The sequence below is a fragment of the Ptychodera flava genome, chromosome 20, assembly GCF_041260155.1.
Source record: "Ptychodera flava strain L36383 chromosome 20, AS_Pfla_20210202, whole genome shotgun sequence".
NCBI classification, from domain to species: domain Eukaryota; kingdom Metazoa; phylum Hemichordata; class Enteropneusta; family Ptychoderidae; genus Ptychodera; species Ptychodera flava.
This window is the reverse complement of record NC_091947.1, coordinates 5,028,512-5,045,317: the sequence shown is the minus strand read 5'-3', so window position 1 is coordinate 5,045,317 and position 16,806 is coordinate 5,028,512. Positions and strand designations below refer to the sequence as shown.

Sequence of the window (16,806 nt, the reverse complement as noted above, 5' to 3'; positions counted from 1 at the left end):
TTTTCGGAAAGCCTAGATATAGAGGAACATTTTTGTTACAATAGTGTCACCATTGTTTACATAACTATCACGTGACAGGTAATTTGCATAACCTTTCAAAAATCGGTTTTCCGCATGTTTTGTTTCAATGCTTTGAGATATGTGGCTGAAATTTTTGTGAGTGCAAGCTGTTTTCAGGATTTTCCAAAGTGTGTCTCAGAATTTTTTAAACTTTCTCCAACAATTTTTATGCCAGAAAAACTTCCAGAGGGGCAAATTTAACCCTAGTTGATTTCTTTAAATTTGTGCTCAAATAAAAAACTAAGCAAGATATAATAAATCTGAGACACAACTTTGAAGAGCGTTGTAACAGCTTGCAATTCAGCAAGTTTTAGTCACATATTTTGAAGTATTGAGACAAAACATAGGTAAAACCGATTTTTGAAAGGTTATGCAAATTACCTGTCACGTGATGGTTATGTAAACAATGGTGACACTGCGGTTACCAAAATGTTCCCCTATATCTAGGCTCTCAGAAAATGTATAATGTGCGGGGGTTCTGAGCTTATTAACCACCAGAGAATTGTTAGATTAAAGGGGTCAATTTCTTGTCTTGGAATCTTAAGACGGAAGCAAGTCTACAAATTCAAAGACTTTGGTTCGACAAAACATGAGAGGGCACAATTTCGCCTGATGAGGCTTTACAGCCCTGCGCCAATATTCATTCACGACCCCTCCCCCTCCCCCGGCAGAGATCAAAACAGAGTGACAGTGGTAGAGGATCTCGGCAAAAATACTGTGGCAATGGTAAAAAGGGAACATAGCTATGTCTAGGTGATACATCAAGGCACGGTTACTATGACAAGTGACTGTAATATTGATGAGGAGATAGTGCAATGACAAGAGGATGTGACAGTGACAAGGAATGTTATGATATCAAGAAACTGTGACGATGACAAGGGACTGTGACAATGACAAGTGTGACAATGACAAAGGACTGTGACAATGAAAAGGAGATGTTTCTGGTGGAACGAGCAGAGATTATTTACTCATATCAAATGCTGCATTGACGTCGCTGCCTGACCCATATAGGAACATGGGGTTGAACTAACACGTGCTTCGTATTATGAATAGATTTAAGGTAGAATGCGCCTCGGGGATAGATATTCCGACTCTCAAACTTTTACAATTCTTTCTTATCTATAACTTGTGGAGGGGGGCGCTCATTTTAAAGCTCTTGGTACATGGTGTAAGAAAACTTTTCACCATCGTAGTTTCTCGAAAATCGGAAATTTTATTTTTCCCAACAGAGCTAACACACAGGGATGGCGGCCGTTTTGAATTTCAAATATAGGTAAATCTTGGGTAATTTGTTGTTCTAGTACTGAAATTTGCATGGTGACCCCGATTTTTATTCGAGATTTTGAAAGAGAATGGTTGAAAGATTCCGTGAGGAGAGTTTATGATTAAAAGTTTAAGTCTTTCACTTTCGAGATGCATACGACCTTATCAGCAAGAATTACTAAAAACTTCTTGGCAATTTCTCGCAGTCAAGTAACTCTGTGTCTTGTAAGGGGTTCTTGTAAAGAGGCAACTTAGAGTTGGCGTGTTAGGTTTTCTCTGATAACCTCTCGATATGGTTTCATGTGTCCTGTATGAAAATTGATCTAATATTTAAAGAATTCACGTTTTTATCTGTTTTTCTGACAGGTTTTATTGAGAAGAAATGGACGGAATGCCGTTATGCTCCCCTGACGATTCACTGATGTTGGTCGTTTCCATGGTGAAATTAAGGTACCTTGTCAAAGTCACTCTATTACCATCTACTGACAGAGTTCAATTGGAATCAAGGTCACAATAACCAATTAGTATAATTATTCTATAATAATTGATAAATAGTTGATTGATAGATTGACCGTTAATGATAAGAGATCCGGAAAAAAGAAAGAAGGGAAGAAAGAAAAGATCTGTTATCATTTATGGTATTCATAAACCAATATTTAATCAGTAAAACGGCACCAATGCAGAGAACGATAAGTAAATAATAAACAGTATGGTTGCATATCAAAAATATCATTTTATGATTAATGTAACAATATTCATTTTTTTAAATGTAATAAATATAATATTTATAATTCATAATTGGTTCATTTTTTTAAAATACACAACAACAACAACAACAACAACAACAATAATAATAATAATAATAACAATAATAATAATAATAATTTTGTCATTAATACGACATAATTATTGAGGACGTTTTGATTGTACAATAAATAATAAATAAGAATATATTACATCGTCTGCTACATTCGTTTTACAAATCTCTGTAACTCTGTAAATCTCCCAATATACATCTAATAATAACCAATACAATGTGACAGTGTTCTTTTTAAAATTACATTTGACCATGTAAAAGGCCACATTGGGACTGAAATTTCAAAGTGTAAAACTACTACAGATTATGAAACTGTCTTAATAAAACTTTTTAAAACTGCTACTAACTATCAAACTCTCCTCATTGAATTGTTCAATTGCATGTATAACGAATTACAACACGTCACATGCTCATTCCGCGTTGCCATTCGCCAGAATACGTCAGTGGAGTGTCGTCAGACGGTATTTTTGAATAGTTTTTTTTTTACCAAATTTGCATAGGTGCCCGGTCACGTGACCATACGCGTAGTGTCATCTGCAGCTTTGAAACAATGGCGGGTGACTACAACTTGATGAGCGCCCTGGATGAGTGACGATCCTCTCTCTAAAATAGCAAGATTTCCAATTCCAATAGCGTTTGAACATGAACAGTTCATGGACGACAAAGATTCAAGTGCAATTAAGGATCTTTCTATGCATTCTTGGGATTTTCTTGTGAAAAAATTGGTAATACTGTTGCAGCTGTGGATAAATCACCAAGTAAACTTGTCGCAATGGATTGTTGCAGTGTATAATATAAAAACACTGTGCATGAAAAATTATAAATAAACAACATGAGCGTGTGACGTGTTATAAAACACCTATAGCCTGGTCTCAATTCGGGCTTTAGCACCTATTAATTGGCCATCGTGGCCATGCGTTAACAGAAACACATCGCTATACCTATCACTGAGGCTACGACCTCGGAGAACAGCGATGTGGCCCCTCAGAGTAATAAACATACGCTATAGCCCTCATGACCAGGTAAAGGTGTTTACCTTGAAACTGCCCTCATAAAACTGAATACTTATCAATGAATTTCAAACGAATCTTGTTTTTAGTGATTTTTCAAAGGAAATCACCAGTAATGTACTCACGAAAAAACATTCTGGTATAATATAATTTACATTTATACAATAACAAATCTAGAATTAAACATATCTTACTGTTCTCAGAGTAGATGATTTCAAAGCAGTATTACTACAAACTTGAAACAAAGAAAATAAAACGTATAAAACACATGATACAAACATTTTTATACGTTTTCGTTCACAGATACCATACACTGACCTTTAAAATATTAATTTTAATTTATTGAAATAAATATTAATGCAATGTCAAAATTTCGAAATAATTCATTTTAAATTCGTTACTTTTTATCTTCATATTGATGTAAATTTTATCAGGAAGATTTAGATTTAGAATATCTGAATATAGCAAACCGACTTTTATCGGTCAACACTTGATAATTTGCATAACAAATACCGGAAAGGTCTAGGACCTTATTTAAATCATAGGCAGACATGAAACATACAATTGTATGTCACACGCCGCGGGTAAGAACAATAAAAGATCACAGAAGCTAAAAGTGTCACGTGACCAAAGTATTTTTGGCAGAATAGTTTTATCGACTTTATAGTATAACAGTGCCCTTCTCTTACGTGGGATATTAGCCAAACCTTGCGCGGTTTGACCTTTGACCCCAGCCAATAACTTTGATCACGTAACCTATTTATGCATACGAATTTCCATAGGAATCCGTCTGTAATCAAAAAGTACTGACATGCGTACACATATCAGCAATTTGAACTCTACAAGCCCCTTAGTCCATGTTGTCCACTTTCTTTGGTCTTTTTCGTCCACTTTTGCTTTTTTTATTCTTCCTTGTTCTGCCGTCTTTCTTATTTTTCTTGTTTTTCCTATCTTTCTTCTTTCTTCCCTTCCTATTCCCCTTTTCTTTTCTTTCTGTTTTTTCCATGTTGTTTTCCATGAAATCCAGCACCTTTTCAAGATCCTGTTTGGCTAATGAGTTGTACATGTTGAGTTCGAACAAGTACTTTTCTGATGACAGGTCGTCTGGTCTAGTTGCTAGATCCGTTTCGAATTCGTCTGATTCCTCATTTTCTTCTGAGTCCATGTCTAAGTGGACAACGCTCAACTGTAAATAAAAGAAAAACATTCTGAAAAAAATAGTCTTGCTAAACTATATTAACAACTTTTCATGGCAAAGGTCAAGGACGATCATAATCTTGCCCCCGTTAACGAGTCACGAGTTAATATATAACGAGTAACAGTGTTGTCAAAGCAAGGTTGATAAAGGTTTATCACCTCAAACATTGGCGTTATCAATTTGTTCAAAAAGGTGATCTGCCTGTGATTAAATTCTTATCAGAATTTAACACAACTACCGTCACCAAACGTAAACTGTAACTGTAACTTCGAAGTCAGGTAATAACTGTAGGATAGAGCCGAATGTCAAGTGAGGGGTTGCACTGACTTCAAAAATACATGAAGGGAGAGTCTGAGAGATCTGAATTGTAAGCCTGCTTTTCAAGGAATCAAAATAAACATGAAGTGGCGGATCAACATCTCTAAATGCTTCAGTGAAATTATTACTGAAAATAAAACAGACTCATATTTGAGCGTCATGCATGAGATATATGAATTCACCTTAAGAATAAATGTGAGCGGTCAAAGTTGTTTTGCAAGGACTCGACCGTTCTATGAATATCAAGCGAACAAGGGAACAAACAAACAAACAAATTAATTGATGGTGCTTGGACAGTAACCCTCAGAATTAAATGTGGTTATCCAATCAAGTGGCGGTGATTTTTATCCAGATACGGCGACAGCAACTATCAGTTTTTATTATTTTTGTTTTAGAAAGCAAGACAAGTATTGGCCTTGTAGACATAACTCATCATGTACAATATGCAGTACAGTCCAGACTGAAATACAATAGTTAAGTCTGACAAAAATAGTTGTCAACAATATTGTTGGATATTACAACCATCAAAGAATATATTTATAAGTTTTATATAGGGTATTTTGACAAGATTTGGGGAGTATGAAGAAAAATTGTACAAGTATGTCACAAACAGAATACACATGATTGAAATCAAAAGACCTCATGGGTTGCAGCTAAAGCTGTTTAAATCTTGAAATTAGACTTACAAGAAGTCTACAACTTGACTGCGTTTTCATATTTTTCTGGAAAAAAAAGCACAATGAAGATGTGGAAAGCACGAATATTTGACCAGGTCCGAAATAAATTACCGAGGTAATCAAATTCGTTCACTTACCATCGATTTGAACCGAGTAATAGTTTGTCTTACTCTTTTATCAACGGTTCTAATGTCATCATCAGATTCGTATTCTATCAAAATCCCTCCAACAGTTCTGTAGATTTCAAGATCATGGAGAATTCTACGAATTATTGAAATGCTCTCCTGTAACAGAAAAGATAAAATATATTGGTTTTCAAAATATCGTCACATATGGCGTCAATATTTTCAACTAGTTGGCATATTTACCTCACTTGACATTCAGAAATACAGTATGTATATGCAATGATCTGATATTCCGATTGTACATAGATAACTTATATATATATATATATATATATATATATATATATATATATATATATATATATAGTTTGTCTATTGATTTTTATATATATGCATATATATATATATATATATATATATATATATATATATATATATATATATATATATATATATATATATATATATATATATATTTACAGATAGCCTTTTGGGAAATTACAATCCCTTATGCTAAAAGCAGAGCGTTATAAATAATAATACATATTACTTCAAGTACAAAGTAACTTAGAATTATATCTGTTACTTAAGTTTCATGTCTGATGATCGCAACATGCATGAAATTTAAGTAACAGTTCGAAAGTAACTTATATATATATATATATATATATATATATATATATATATATATATATATATATATATATATATATATATATATATTAAGTTATATATGCGCACGCCATGAAAATGGCGTCTCTATCTAAAGTGAGAAAACTAGTGACCTAAAATTGACATATGAGGAATTCGTCAAGCGTTCTAGACGTTCTCAGTTAAGTCATCCTTACAAATTTGAAAGCTATTAATCGAGCTTTTATTGAGCTAATGATGTTTTGACCAAAAGCGATAAATTTTAAAATAACGAATATAGAAATCTGTATGCGCAAATTCTTAAATCATTAAACCGATCTGCGTAGAGGTGTGTTGACCCACAAAATGGAAAAAATCTCCACATATTCTTATTTACATTTCACGATTTCAAGATGTGCCATTATGTATTCAAACTGCTATTTGCAGGGAGTTTACAATCAATATGATTTGTAGACCTCTGTGCATGAATTCCCGCCACGTCATTTTGAAAGACAACTTCCCTCACACCATTGACTCATTTCTTTCTGTGTGAGAGTACCATGTGTTATTTACGAATGAGTCAACGTTCGCAATACGATTGGTGTAAACGATGTCTCCGCCTTGCTTTCAGTATGTCAATGAAATTTTGTCAATAGTCTACGTAAGGGTCTTACTCTCGGTGTTATTTTAGGGTTGTGAAATCTATTGATCGTGTTTTATCCCAGGCGCTCTTTATCTTTCGACGTGAATCAATTATTTAAGAATGTGTAATCTTACTCAGAGGGGCACATGTTCCGTCTTCTATTTTGTAAACAAATACTTCAGTAACTAAACAGAAGTACGAGGACCATTCGTCACGTGACATACAAAAATATCATCAGTATTCCAAAATTAATACATGACCTCTGTTCCTCCATCATGTCGAAGGTACAGTGTTACATTGACGTAATTCAGACACCATTACAGCCACGTAGAGTGACTACCATTATACCACAGTTCCTCCACGTGGGTGGAGGGCGTGTGCAATACAATGAAACAGCCCGCTCAACAGCCCGGAGGTTTGTCTAGCCATGGTAAGATAGCTAGTGGAGCGTGTTCCGTGTGAAATTATTCATACCCAGGGCCTACAATACTCTGCTTTAATCTGGAGTTACCGTTGCTGCCTTAATCAAAAACGTAAAACGAAAGAGGGAACCACCTTAATGAATACTGCAATCGTAAGATGTTTACTCTATTGGACCATAGACGGACTATGGTTGTTATTTCAATAACAATGTGCTGGGTTATTTGGTTGACGCGAGTGAGATCACAGAATTACCGATTGACCTACCTCAAAACTTTTAACTGACTCAGACCGTCTTCTCTCAGGATGGGGGAGTCCCATATCGTCAAGTTCAATCATTTCTGCTATAAAATCATCCTCGCTGTCGTAATCCTGTTGCATGAAACATGCAAAGAAGAGAATTACTCCGTGTTTGTACTATTGTAGGTGTAAACTTCAGATCTGGGTCGCCGTATTAGCGACAACGTAAAACACTATACTCGACGGTACATACTGTATATAGAAAAACAAAGAGGGCATAACACACTTACATTTAGTTCTTCAAGGATGACGTAATATCGATAACCATGAAAATGCCGCCGCCATTAACATTACATCAATCCTTCGAAGAAAACGCGAGATTTGAATGCCCTGACACAGATCGACTTTGCGTGGCTTTCAAACTACGCCCGTGTATCAACCTCATCCTCAGGCAGTATACATAAAGGTAGGACGGTGACCTTTGAACCTAACGTCATCATAATGGTTCGAGTGACGTCAACGTGTGCACGTTCCACTTGCATAGTATGGTCGCCAAGGGTACGAGACTAAAGAGTAAAATATTGTTGATTGCTATGAGTGAGGGATTATTTACGGACTGAAGGTGGGTTTGTCAGGGAAAAGATGTCAACATGTACATGCGAACACATCTTTAAGGAAGACATGACTAAAATGACATCGTGATTTTCTATGGCAGAACTGTTAAGCTTACCTCAACAAGCATATCATATTGCTGGTTTGTATCATCTTGTAAGACCAAAACGCTTCGCAGTAAAGTTTGGACTTCATTCATCATTTCGGCGTTAAGTTGATCGGAGTTTTTCCGCTTAGCTGGTCGAGCGGAAACATTGTCTAACGTCGTCGAAATTATCATTAACAACACAGACTGTAATACAACTCTGAAAGCTTGAATGAAACAAAAATACATGAATATCCATTATTTTATGAGCTGAAATAAATAAACGGCCATAAACTATGTCATTAATAATTTTTGATTTCTCTTTTTTCGCTGTCTTTATAGTTATCATTTTTTACATCCTAGAGAAGTTTTCTGAGCTGAAACCGTTATAAGATTTCATTCATATTTTTTCAATTCCAATTTTAGACTTTCAATTAATCTGATCTGGAAAGGATTTGCATTATCAGAATTTTCAAAAAGTCTTCAGTTTTGACATTGTTCCAGAATTCTATCAATTATGGTCGACACTTACCCATGCTTGTGAGTTTAACCTTGAGCTGAATTGAAATTCAGTGCCCTGTGTTAGAGAGCCGAACGTGTTCTGTAAGACGGCGAGTCACCGCTGATTTAAAAGGCAGCTCAAATTGGATTCGTGCAATAAGGGTTTTACCTGCATTAAAACATTTCCTAGAAAAAGGGAACATCAATTGCAAGTACGCCAATGTAAAATTAAATACCTTAACACCCCCGCCTACATTGGAAGATCCTCTATTCAACAAGTACGGCATTGCAACGCTGCTCAGTGCAGGAAACCCCAAGACTTGCTTTGGAGTATACCTAATTTACATATCAAAAGGATCATGACACAGTTTCTTTTTATGGCGCTGCAATACCAACTTACACGTTATGAATCATGTAAACAGGCACAATGTGCTTTCATTCGCTTCTTCGATTAATTTTAACAGTTCAATGATTTTGGCTTAAATTTTAAGACACTGAGTGTAAAGGATGACGACATCAATAGAGTAGTACGCTTTTCTGTAGTGTCTGTATAAATGTATTTCACGGATATGTCTGTCCAAGAAGGGACAATCGCCAATATCATGGACGGTAGAAGTGATTGTCACTTCTATGCCCACTATACCTGCACGCTACGGTAGTACACTAGAGATTTTTTCGGGAATGCCGCTGATAATGGATTAATAGGTTGGTGACTTGTCAAAGAAGCCCAGGTTATTTCCTGCGGATGCCCGGATGTTGTTACTAGGGTTGACGTAATTTCGTAGAATCTTCGCACACCGTTAAATATTATAGTTTGTTTGAGGCTGATTTGATCAAAGTCACTTTGTCATCAATGAAATATGAAATGTTAATAACATGCTGTCAAGTTCACTTTGTTTCTATCGTTGCTGTGGGTCTATCTGTGTGTATACGTGTGTATGTATGTATGAGAGAGAGAGAGAGAGAGAGAGAGAGAGAGAGAGAGAGAGAGAGAGAGAGAGAGAGAGAGAGAGAGGACATTTAGATAGCTGTGACTTTTGATGAATTCCTCATCGTTTATTTCTACTCCTAAACCATGCCGAACTTTCTCAACGCTGTCGTTTTATCTTATGTGTGCTGTAGCGATATTAAAGGTATACTGTCACCCGTTCCAATTTTGCCACAGTTACCATGGAAAGAGATAATCTAACCAATAACAGATTTTAAGCGGGTGCCCGCTTTTTAAAAACAGCGCCCTCACATGGGCATTTTGAATACCAAGGAACGCCCATTCGCCCATATATGGGCATATGTAGATTACAGGTGACTGTATACCTTTAACAACTGAATTTTCCTCTGGACTAAACCTAATAGCGTCCATGTGTCAACGTCAACACTCTAGTTGCATATTGTACATATTTCGTTGTCTTGAAAGGCCAACACATGGGTCTGATCTTGCACGAGGGAGAAGAAAGAGGAAAGAGAAAAATATTGTCACGGAATTTGCGTTTTTTCGACAGCCACTGGGTGCGCAACAAGCACCCGACGTGAATAGAACGTCACATCGATTCTGTCTTGGTAACACAAAACTGACAGCTAAATTCTTGATGCAATGGATTCCTAAAAGAAATAATGAAAAGTAAAATAATAAAATACAGGACACAAGAAACGTCACTTGAAAAGTTGATGTATTGCGGAACAGCTGCGTACAGAGGTCGACAAGACGTCCAGACAGTAAATTACTTACCATAAAACTTGAACAACTGAAGTTAAATTCTCACTTAGAATAAACAGATCATGCGCACAGCCAAAAATCAATTAGAACAAGCCCACAACGTGTACCTAAAAAGTAAGATTGTGTACAACAGGGTAATAAAATGTGAAATTTCCATCACAATAATTTCTTTTTTGAATTGATCACCCAAAGTTACAGCTATTGTTCATTTGACTATCATCAATTACTGCCCAGCAAGTGAAAGACTTCAATTTGCAGACATGTCTGCCCAGGAAGTAAAATATGTCAATTTGCTCATATCTAAACTATTTTCTATCTCCATCTGCAATACCTTTGCCCATTATTAAATCTTGAAAATCCGATTATTTGCTTAACACATCAACGTTTAACATTGTCACTTGGGCAGTCAGTCTGCCATCATAATTACGAATGAATTTCTTTCGATTTAGGATTTTGTTGTCCTGACATCGGATTTATTTCGTGTGGTTTCGGACTTACTCGGTGATTGTTAGCTGGAACACACACCATTCCCTTCCGCATTATGAAAACCTTCTTAATTGTGATGATTATTGCAGTTGGATTTTACTGAATTGTAAAATGTACAAAGTTAAAACAACACATTTTACAGGAGACAGGATAAGACTGAATTCAGTTATCGCCCTGTACATGGCAGTGAGTATTACAAGAGTATTACAAGAAATACAAGTCATTCTCTCAAAGTATGCCTTGTGTATCAAGTGACTCCATGATATGAAGGCGTCGTCACTTCTCTTTGTGTCAACTTTATATTTTCATATTAGGTTTCACTCGTTATTTTATTGCCTTATGCAGCTACTACATAGGCATTGAAACCGAGCAACACGATGGGTTTGTGGTAACTACGGAAGCAAACAACGGCATCATTAGTACAACATCTGCAATTTCTCGTTATATGTGATTTTGTCACGACGTTTTGATAACTATGAAAAGCATTGCAAATGATGAGCTATTTGAACCAGGTCATGTTCCCTTTCTAAAATTGTCGAAGGAACAGATTCTGTGATGAGAATAGATAGGTGTGTTCCTGGAATCAAAAGTCAAGTCTTCTTTTTTGTTCTCTTCAAACGGAAAGGGAAGACTGTAGAAACAGGAAGTAAAGTCACAGACACTATTCAATTTTATCAGTATTTGAAATTTTACTTTGTACCAGGTTTCGGACTTGCCTAAAATAACCACTAGTATTTTATCCAATCAAATTTTATTCAAATACTACAACGGTAATATGTTAACGGTAATATGTTAATTTTACACCTCTGCCAACTCAAGTTTGGTATGTATCGGTGTTTGAACTGTTTTGAATAAAATGGTTTTCGCTTCCCATTTACTTTATTTGTGAAATAACAAGTTTGATGGTTTTGCTATTTTCTGACTTTTACCATAATATTGAGGTAGACGGGAGAAATCAGGCTTGAAAAACCCGTCATAAAATGCCGTGCGTTAGAGCATCAGATTGAGATGCGATGTGATATTTATTCTGTATCTTTTCCCCTCCCTTTCACCGAAGAGAACTACCGTTTATTTATAGTGGATGTTTGGACTTGGTTCCTCCGAGTGTCGACTAAAGAACAATTTAATAATATTCAAGCTGCCCTTGCAGTGAAATTCGTAATGTTTCTGAAAATATCTACGCCTATTAGGATTTCACCGCCTCGAACTTGGACGTGATGGAATTAGGAAGTATCGCTCGATGAATTCATCACTAAATAATTTGCCTTTCTTCTTGTGAAATAACCGATTGATTTGAAATTCCTAACAGCAGGCACAATAGACAGAAAAAGCTAGGTTGGGATGAGGATAAGACTTATTAAAATGATCTTCTTGGGAAGTATCCCTTTCAACGGATAAGGAATTAACATACAGGGTAGTCGCTTTTGACAAAATGTCTGACTGAGCTTAAGTTAACAATAGATTTTACACATTTTCTTCCCGTGCGGTAGTTTCACAGGTGAGCCTCGTTATCGTGGGGCTCTGTAATCCATGTGCTAAGAAAGCTTTGGATGTGACGTCACAGAATACCGATCTTTTGTAAAAAGAGAACGTAAAAAAGGACCGGTATGATAATTTAAATAATTATTATGAAATATTATTATAGCAGTTGACATACATACGTAGGCATGCATCGACTTTTGATCGAATTATATTTCAATTTTTCATTTTGTGTTCAAAGACAAGCTTTACAAAACAGAATTAAATGATTCATCTTTTGTAAATAATAGATCAAAAGGCATTTAACGTTATAAATATACTACAATGATTCATCTTTGGTAAAGAATAGATCAAAAGGCATTTAACGTTATAAATATACTATCTCTTATCTACCCTTCTCTGTTTCGCGTCCGCTCATATGTCTGTTTGTCTATCAATTAATTTAAGCATTTCCATCTTCTGTTATCACTAGGTTATTTATCATGTTATCCCAACATAATGACTTATTTCCTGAAAAAATAAAACACTTCGTTTAATTTGATTCATTTAGCGGAATTATATTTACATGATGTAGCAACATCTCCTTAAGTTTAATTTGTACAGTTATATTGACATAGATATTCGGACACTCGAAATTTTACTATTCTATTCTGGTCTACCGCTTGTTAGGGATCATCTTGAAAATCTTGGAGTAGGTAAAGTGTTCACAGTCTTTATTTTGTGAAAATCAAAAATGCTTAACATTAGGGAAAGACTGCATTAACTTGCATGGTACCTGAAACCCTAGTCCTTGCCTGACCAACTCGGGTGACAAACAGAAGACTTTTAATCCCCCAAGGTGTTAATGTTCCATTATATTACCATGCCCAGCCCGTCGCATTTTGATTGGCCGAGCTGAACCACGTGACTGACCACAAATACAAAGTAATGGTCTGTTTACATGCCCGTGAATATGAGTAATAACATTAACAACTCAAAGTATTGTAACTTTACAGCTCAAACGTAAATCATAATCAATCACAAAATGAAATGGAGCACTTGTAGGTCAAGTTGAGATACATTTTTCTAAAAACATCTCCGGATTTGCCAAATTTTTACAGCGCGCGTGAATGTTCGTCGCGTATTGCTCAGTTTCTGGGGCCCAGTTGTCGTTCGCTCCTGAAATTTTCGGAAATTTTGACGGTTTTCTTGGGTTCGCTGATAATATAATGGAAATAACAGACTCCGCTCTGACCATTAACGTTTATTTGTGGGCGCGGGCTCGAGGAAAGCCAAATTAACGGGCTTAATAGGGGTTGGATCTGTTATCTGAAATGAGATGTCACGGGGAATTCGAAATGAGTAATGATGTCCGTTCAGATATTTAAACCTATATGCACTGTCCCTCAACGCTACCCACAGAGATGTGCATATTTACGCACACAATAATGGCATATTTGATATGATGTATGTCTACTTTAAGAGTATTATGACTAAGATTAAAATAATTTTCCAAAAGATTGATTGTCTCATGGAGGGTAAATAAAAGGATCTGTTGATATTAATTCTCAACCATATTGAAAAACATATTAAACATTATTCAATATTTAGTAATAATTTCATAATATGTTTAGAATAATTCTGTCTCGGGAGTACCGGTGACTTGTTGTTTGTTTAAAACAATCCAATGGATGATGGTCTGATACCAATGTATTTTACTCGTAAAGAAAATCAAGCTGTAAATTTAAAATATCACTTCCAATGTGCCCACTTCTGAGGAATATAATGTAAACTTGCAATCAAGGAAACACCTCCGTGAAATTCTAGTATCCAATGTAAGAAAAAAAATCATATCATTTTGGAAATGTTTCACACAACCTTTGACCGGGTAAAAAACAGTAACACTTTGAAATAGTGACGAGCACTTTAAGCCATCGACGAACATCCCTTTAACTCTTGAATTGGAGCCAGTGGCGAACATTTTGAGAAAGTGACGAATGATGTAATACTGAGCTACTTGCGGACACTTTGAGACAGTGACAATCATTTTGAGACAGTGACGAAATCTTTGAGACAGTGACGAAATCTTTGAGACAGTGAAGAATTCTTTGAGAAGTAACGAACACTGTTGCACTTTGAGACAGTGAAGAATTCTTTGAGACAGTGACTAATACTTTGAACTAGTTACGATAACTTCGAGACAGTGGCGAACATTTTGGACCAGTGACGAACATTTTGAGACAATGGCGAACACTTTGAGATAGTGAGATAGAGGCGAACACTTTGAGACAGTGAAAAATTCTTTGAGACAGTGACAAACACTTTAAGACAGTGGCGAAAACTTTGAGACAGTGGCGAACACTTCTCGAATGCACACATTTCTTAAACCAGGAATGAATTCTCATTGCTGCAATATCTGACAATTACAGACTTCAAGAACATTATACATCTATTGGATTGTGGAACATTATTATGTTTTAGATTTACGTTTTAAGTTGGCAGACCGTTTAGCTCCATCGTGCAGTTCTATCAGAAATGTCACAAGACAATATACAAGTTGTTAATTGGTCTCCTGAATAGCCATGGGCTGTTCAAGTTCATTTCGTCCCAGCTCAAAAGTCTGATGTATTCGATACAAATCATGGTGAAAAGACAGTGCGCCCAGCTCACTCAGACCGTTGAGGGCACATCTTTTATGGTATGGCGACTTTTCATGAATTGTACCAGCAGAAGGGAAATGTTCGTTTTGTGCTGGGTTTCTGTACTGTTTATACGTAACAGTTATTCAAAACATTATTTAAAAATTCATCCTTGGATATATAAACTGGGGAGTATATATGAAAAATACCTTTGACTTTGTGTAATGTCAATATGTTATCAATATTGGCACATGACGAGTAAGGTATATACAAAGGTGTAACGCTTTTATATTGTAACTCTCTTTAATATCAAATAAATAAATAAATATCACTCAATATGTATCCCGATGAAGTGGTCAGAGTACCCGCTACTTTACGAAGCTTAGCAATCACACATCATGCGGCAGATCTGGAAGATAGACGGTATACTGTATGCTCTAGATCTGGAAGACAGACGGCATACTGTATACGGTAGATCTGGAAGATAGACGGTATACTGTACACGGCAGATCTGGAAGATAGACGGCATACTGTATACGACAGATCTGGAAGATAGACGGTATACTGTATGCTCTAGATCTGGAAGATAGACGGTATACTGTATACGGCAGATCTGGAAGATAGACGGCATACTGTATGCTCTAGATCTGGAAGATAGACGGTATACTGTACTGTACTGTACTAGAACGTACTGGAATAAGAGCAGCGTTTTGGCAAAAAACCTCTTTGCTGTTACTGTTATTGTCAACACAAGGATTATAAGTGTTTTTTGTATCTGGAAGTGACTATTTTCATCGTTTAAAATCCAATCCCATTATTTGGTTTCAACATGTGTACAGACAGTTATGATCAGCCAATCACATATACACCTGACCGCTTCACGAACACAAAGCAGTATTAGACGTATATCATTTACATGTAAGACATAAATTTGTGTCCTAAACCCCAGCGTCGCTCACGTTGATTGGTAGATTTTATGTCCCTATGCCCCATTTGCGTTCATTCATTGGCTGCCTATATGTCCTCATGTCTCATTAATATTTACTGTTCCGAATGCAACTCGTTCATTGGCCGCCATATGTTCTTGTCCTTGCCTCACTTTCGAATGTTCCTTGTCTCGTTCTGCCATGTACTCATTACTGTAAGCTGTAACGCATCTGCGAGCATAGCCAATCATTACCAGACAGCTAGAGCGTAGTCGCAACATTTGTGAAGACAAATTTGTCTTCACAAACGTTGCCACTACGCTCTAGCTGTCTGGTAATGATTGCCTAGGCGCGCAGATGCGTTACAGTAATGAGCACATGGCAAAACGTGACAAGGAACACTCGAAAGTGAGGCAAGGACAAGACGTATATCATTTAGGACATAAATTTAAGTCCTAAACCACAGCGTCGCTCAAGTTGATTGGTAGGTTTTATGTCCCTATGCCCCATTTGCGTTCATTCATTGGCTGCCTATATGTCCTGAAATCTCATTAATATTTACTTTTCCGAATGCAACTCATTCATTGGCCGCCATATGTTCTGCGAAACACCTCAGACTTACCTTGCTCATTTCGATGATATATGTACACCAACATTGGATCTGTAGACGATTGCGAAAATAATCATCAACAGACGTGAATGTACGAACAAACTGAAGACCTAGTCTAATTAAAGATGCTGACTACCTTATACATGGATCATCTGGAATCAATGATGCAGTCCTTTATTATCAATTCCAGTATATGTGTAATGACCATTGTTATTGTTGATAAATGGATTCTAATTCGGACTTGAATACAGTTTTCAACAATAATGCCTAATTATATCCATTTAGACTGCATCGACCAGTTTGTATTTTAATACTTCATCATAGCCCAGGGATTAACACCAGAAACGAGTCAAAACGGAGAACAATACTGAAAA

The 16,806-nt window shown here is 36.2% G+C and overlaps 1 protein-coding gene across 2 annotated transcripts; it reads right to left on the bottom strand.

Moving 5' to 3' along the window:
• Positions 1 to 1,945: 1,945 nt before the first annotated feature.
• LOC139119820 (uncharacterized) lies at positions 1,946 to 8,319 on the bottom strand. Of its 2 annotated transcripts, none has more exons than XM_070683728.1 (4): positions 8,132 to 8,319; positions 7,429 to 7,533; positions 5,481 to 5,627; positions 1,946 to 4,336 (listed from the first exon to the last, which is right to left on the bottom strand). In XM_070683728.1, the coding sequence occupies exons 1-4, from the start codon at positions 8,291 to 8,293 to the stop codon at positions 4,001 to 4,003; spliced, it is 750 nt and encodes a 249-aa protein (XP_070539829.1). In that variant the 5' UTR covers positions 8,294 to 8,319; the 3' UTR covers positions 1,946 to 4,000. The 2 variants fall into 2 exon arrangements, with proteins under 2 accessions (XP_070539829.1, XP_070539830.1); XM_070683729.1 differs by lacking the exon at positions 8,132 to 8,319 and adding an exon at positions 7,692 to 7,869.
• Positions 8,320 to 16,806: the final 8,487 nt, after the last annotated feature.

What these genes read in the sequence shown, in the direction of transcription:
- LOC139119820 (XM_070683728.1), bottom strand. Translation starts at nt 8,293, where the DNA reads ATGATAATTTCGACGACGTTAGACAATGTTTCCGCTCGACCAGCTAAG. An exon ending in AATATGATATGCTTGTTGAG is followed by an intron (nt 7,534 to 8,131) that starts GTAAGCTTAACA and finishes TTCATGCAACAG; the next exon opens with GATTACGACAGCGAGGATGA. An exon ending in AGTCAGTTAAAAGTTTTGAG is followed by an intron (nt 5,628 to 7,428) that starts GTAGGTCAATCG and finishes TTTCTGTTACAG; the next exon opens with GAGAGCATTTCAATAATTCG.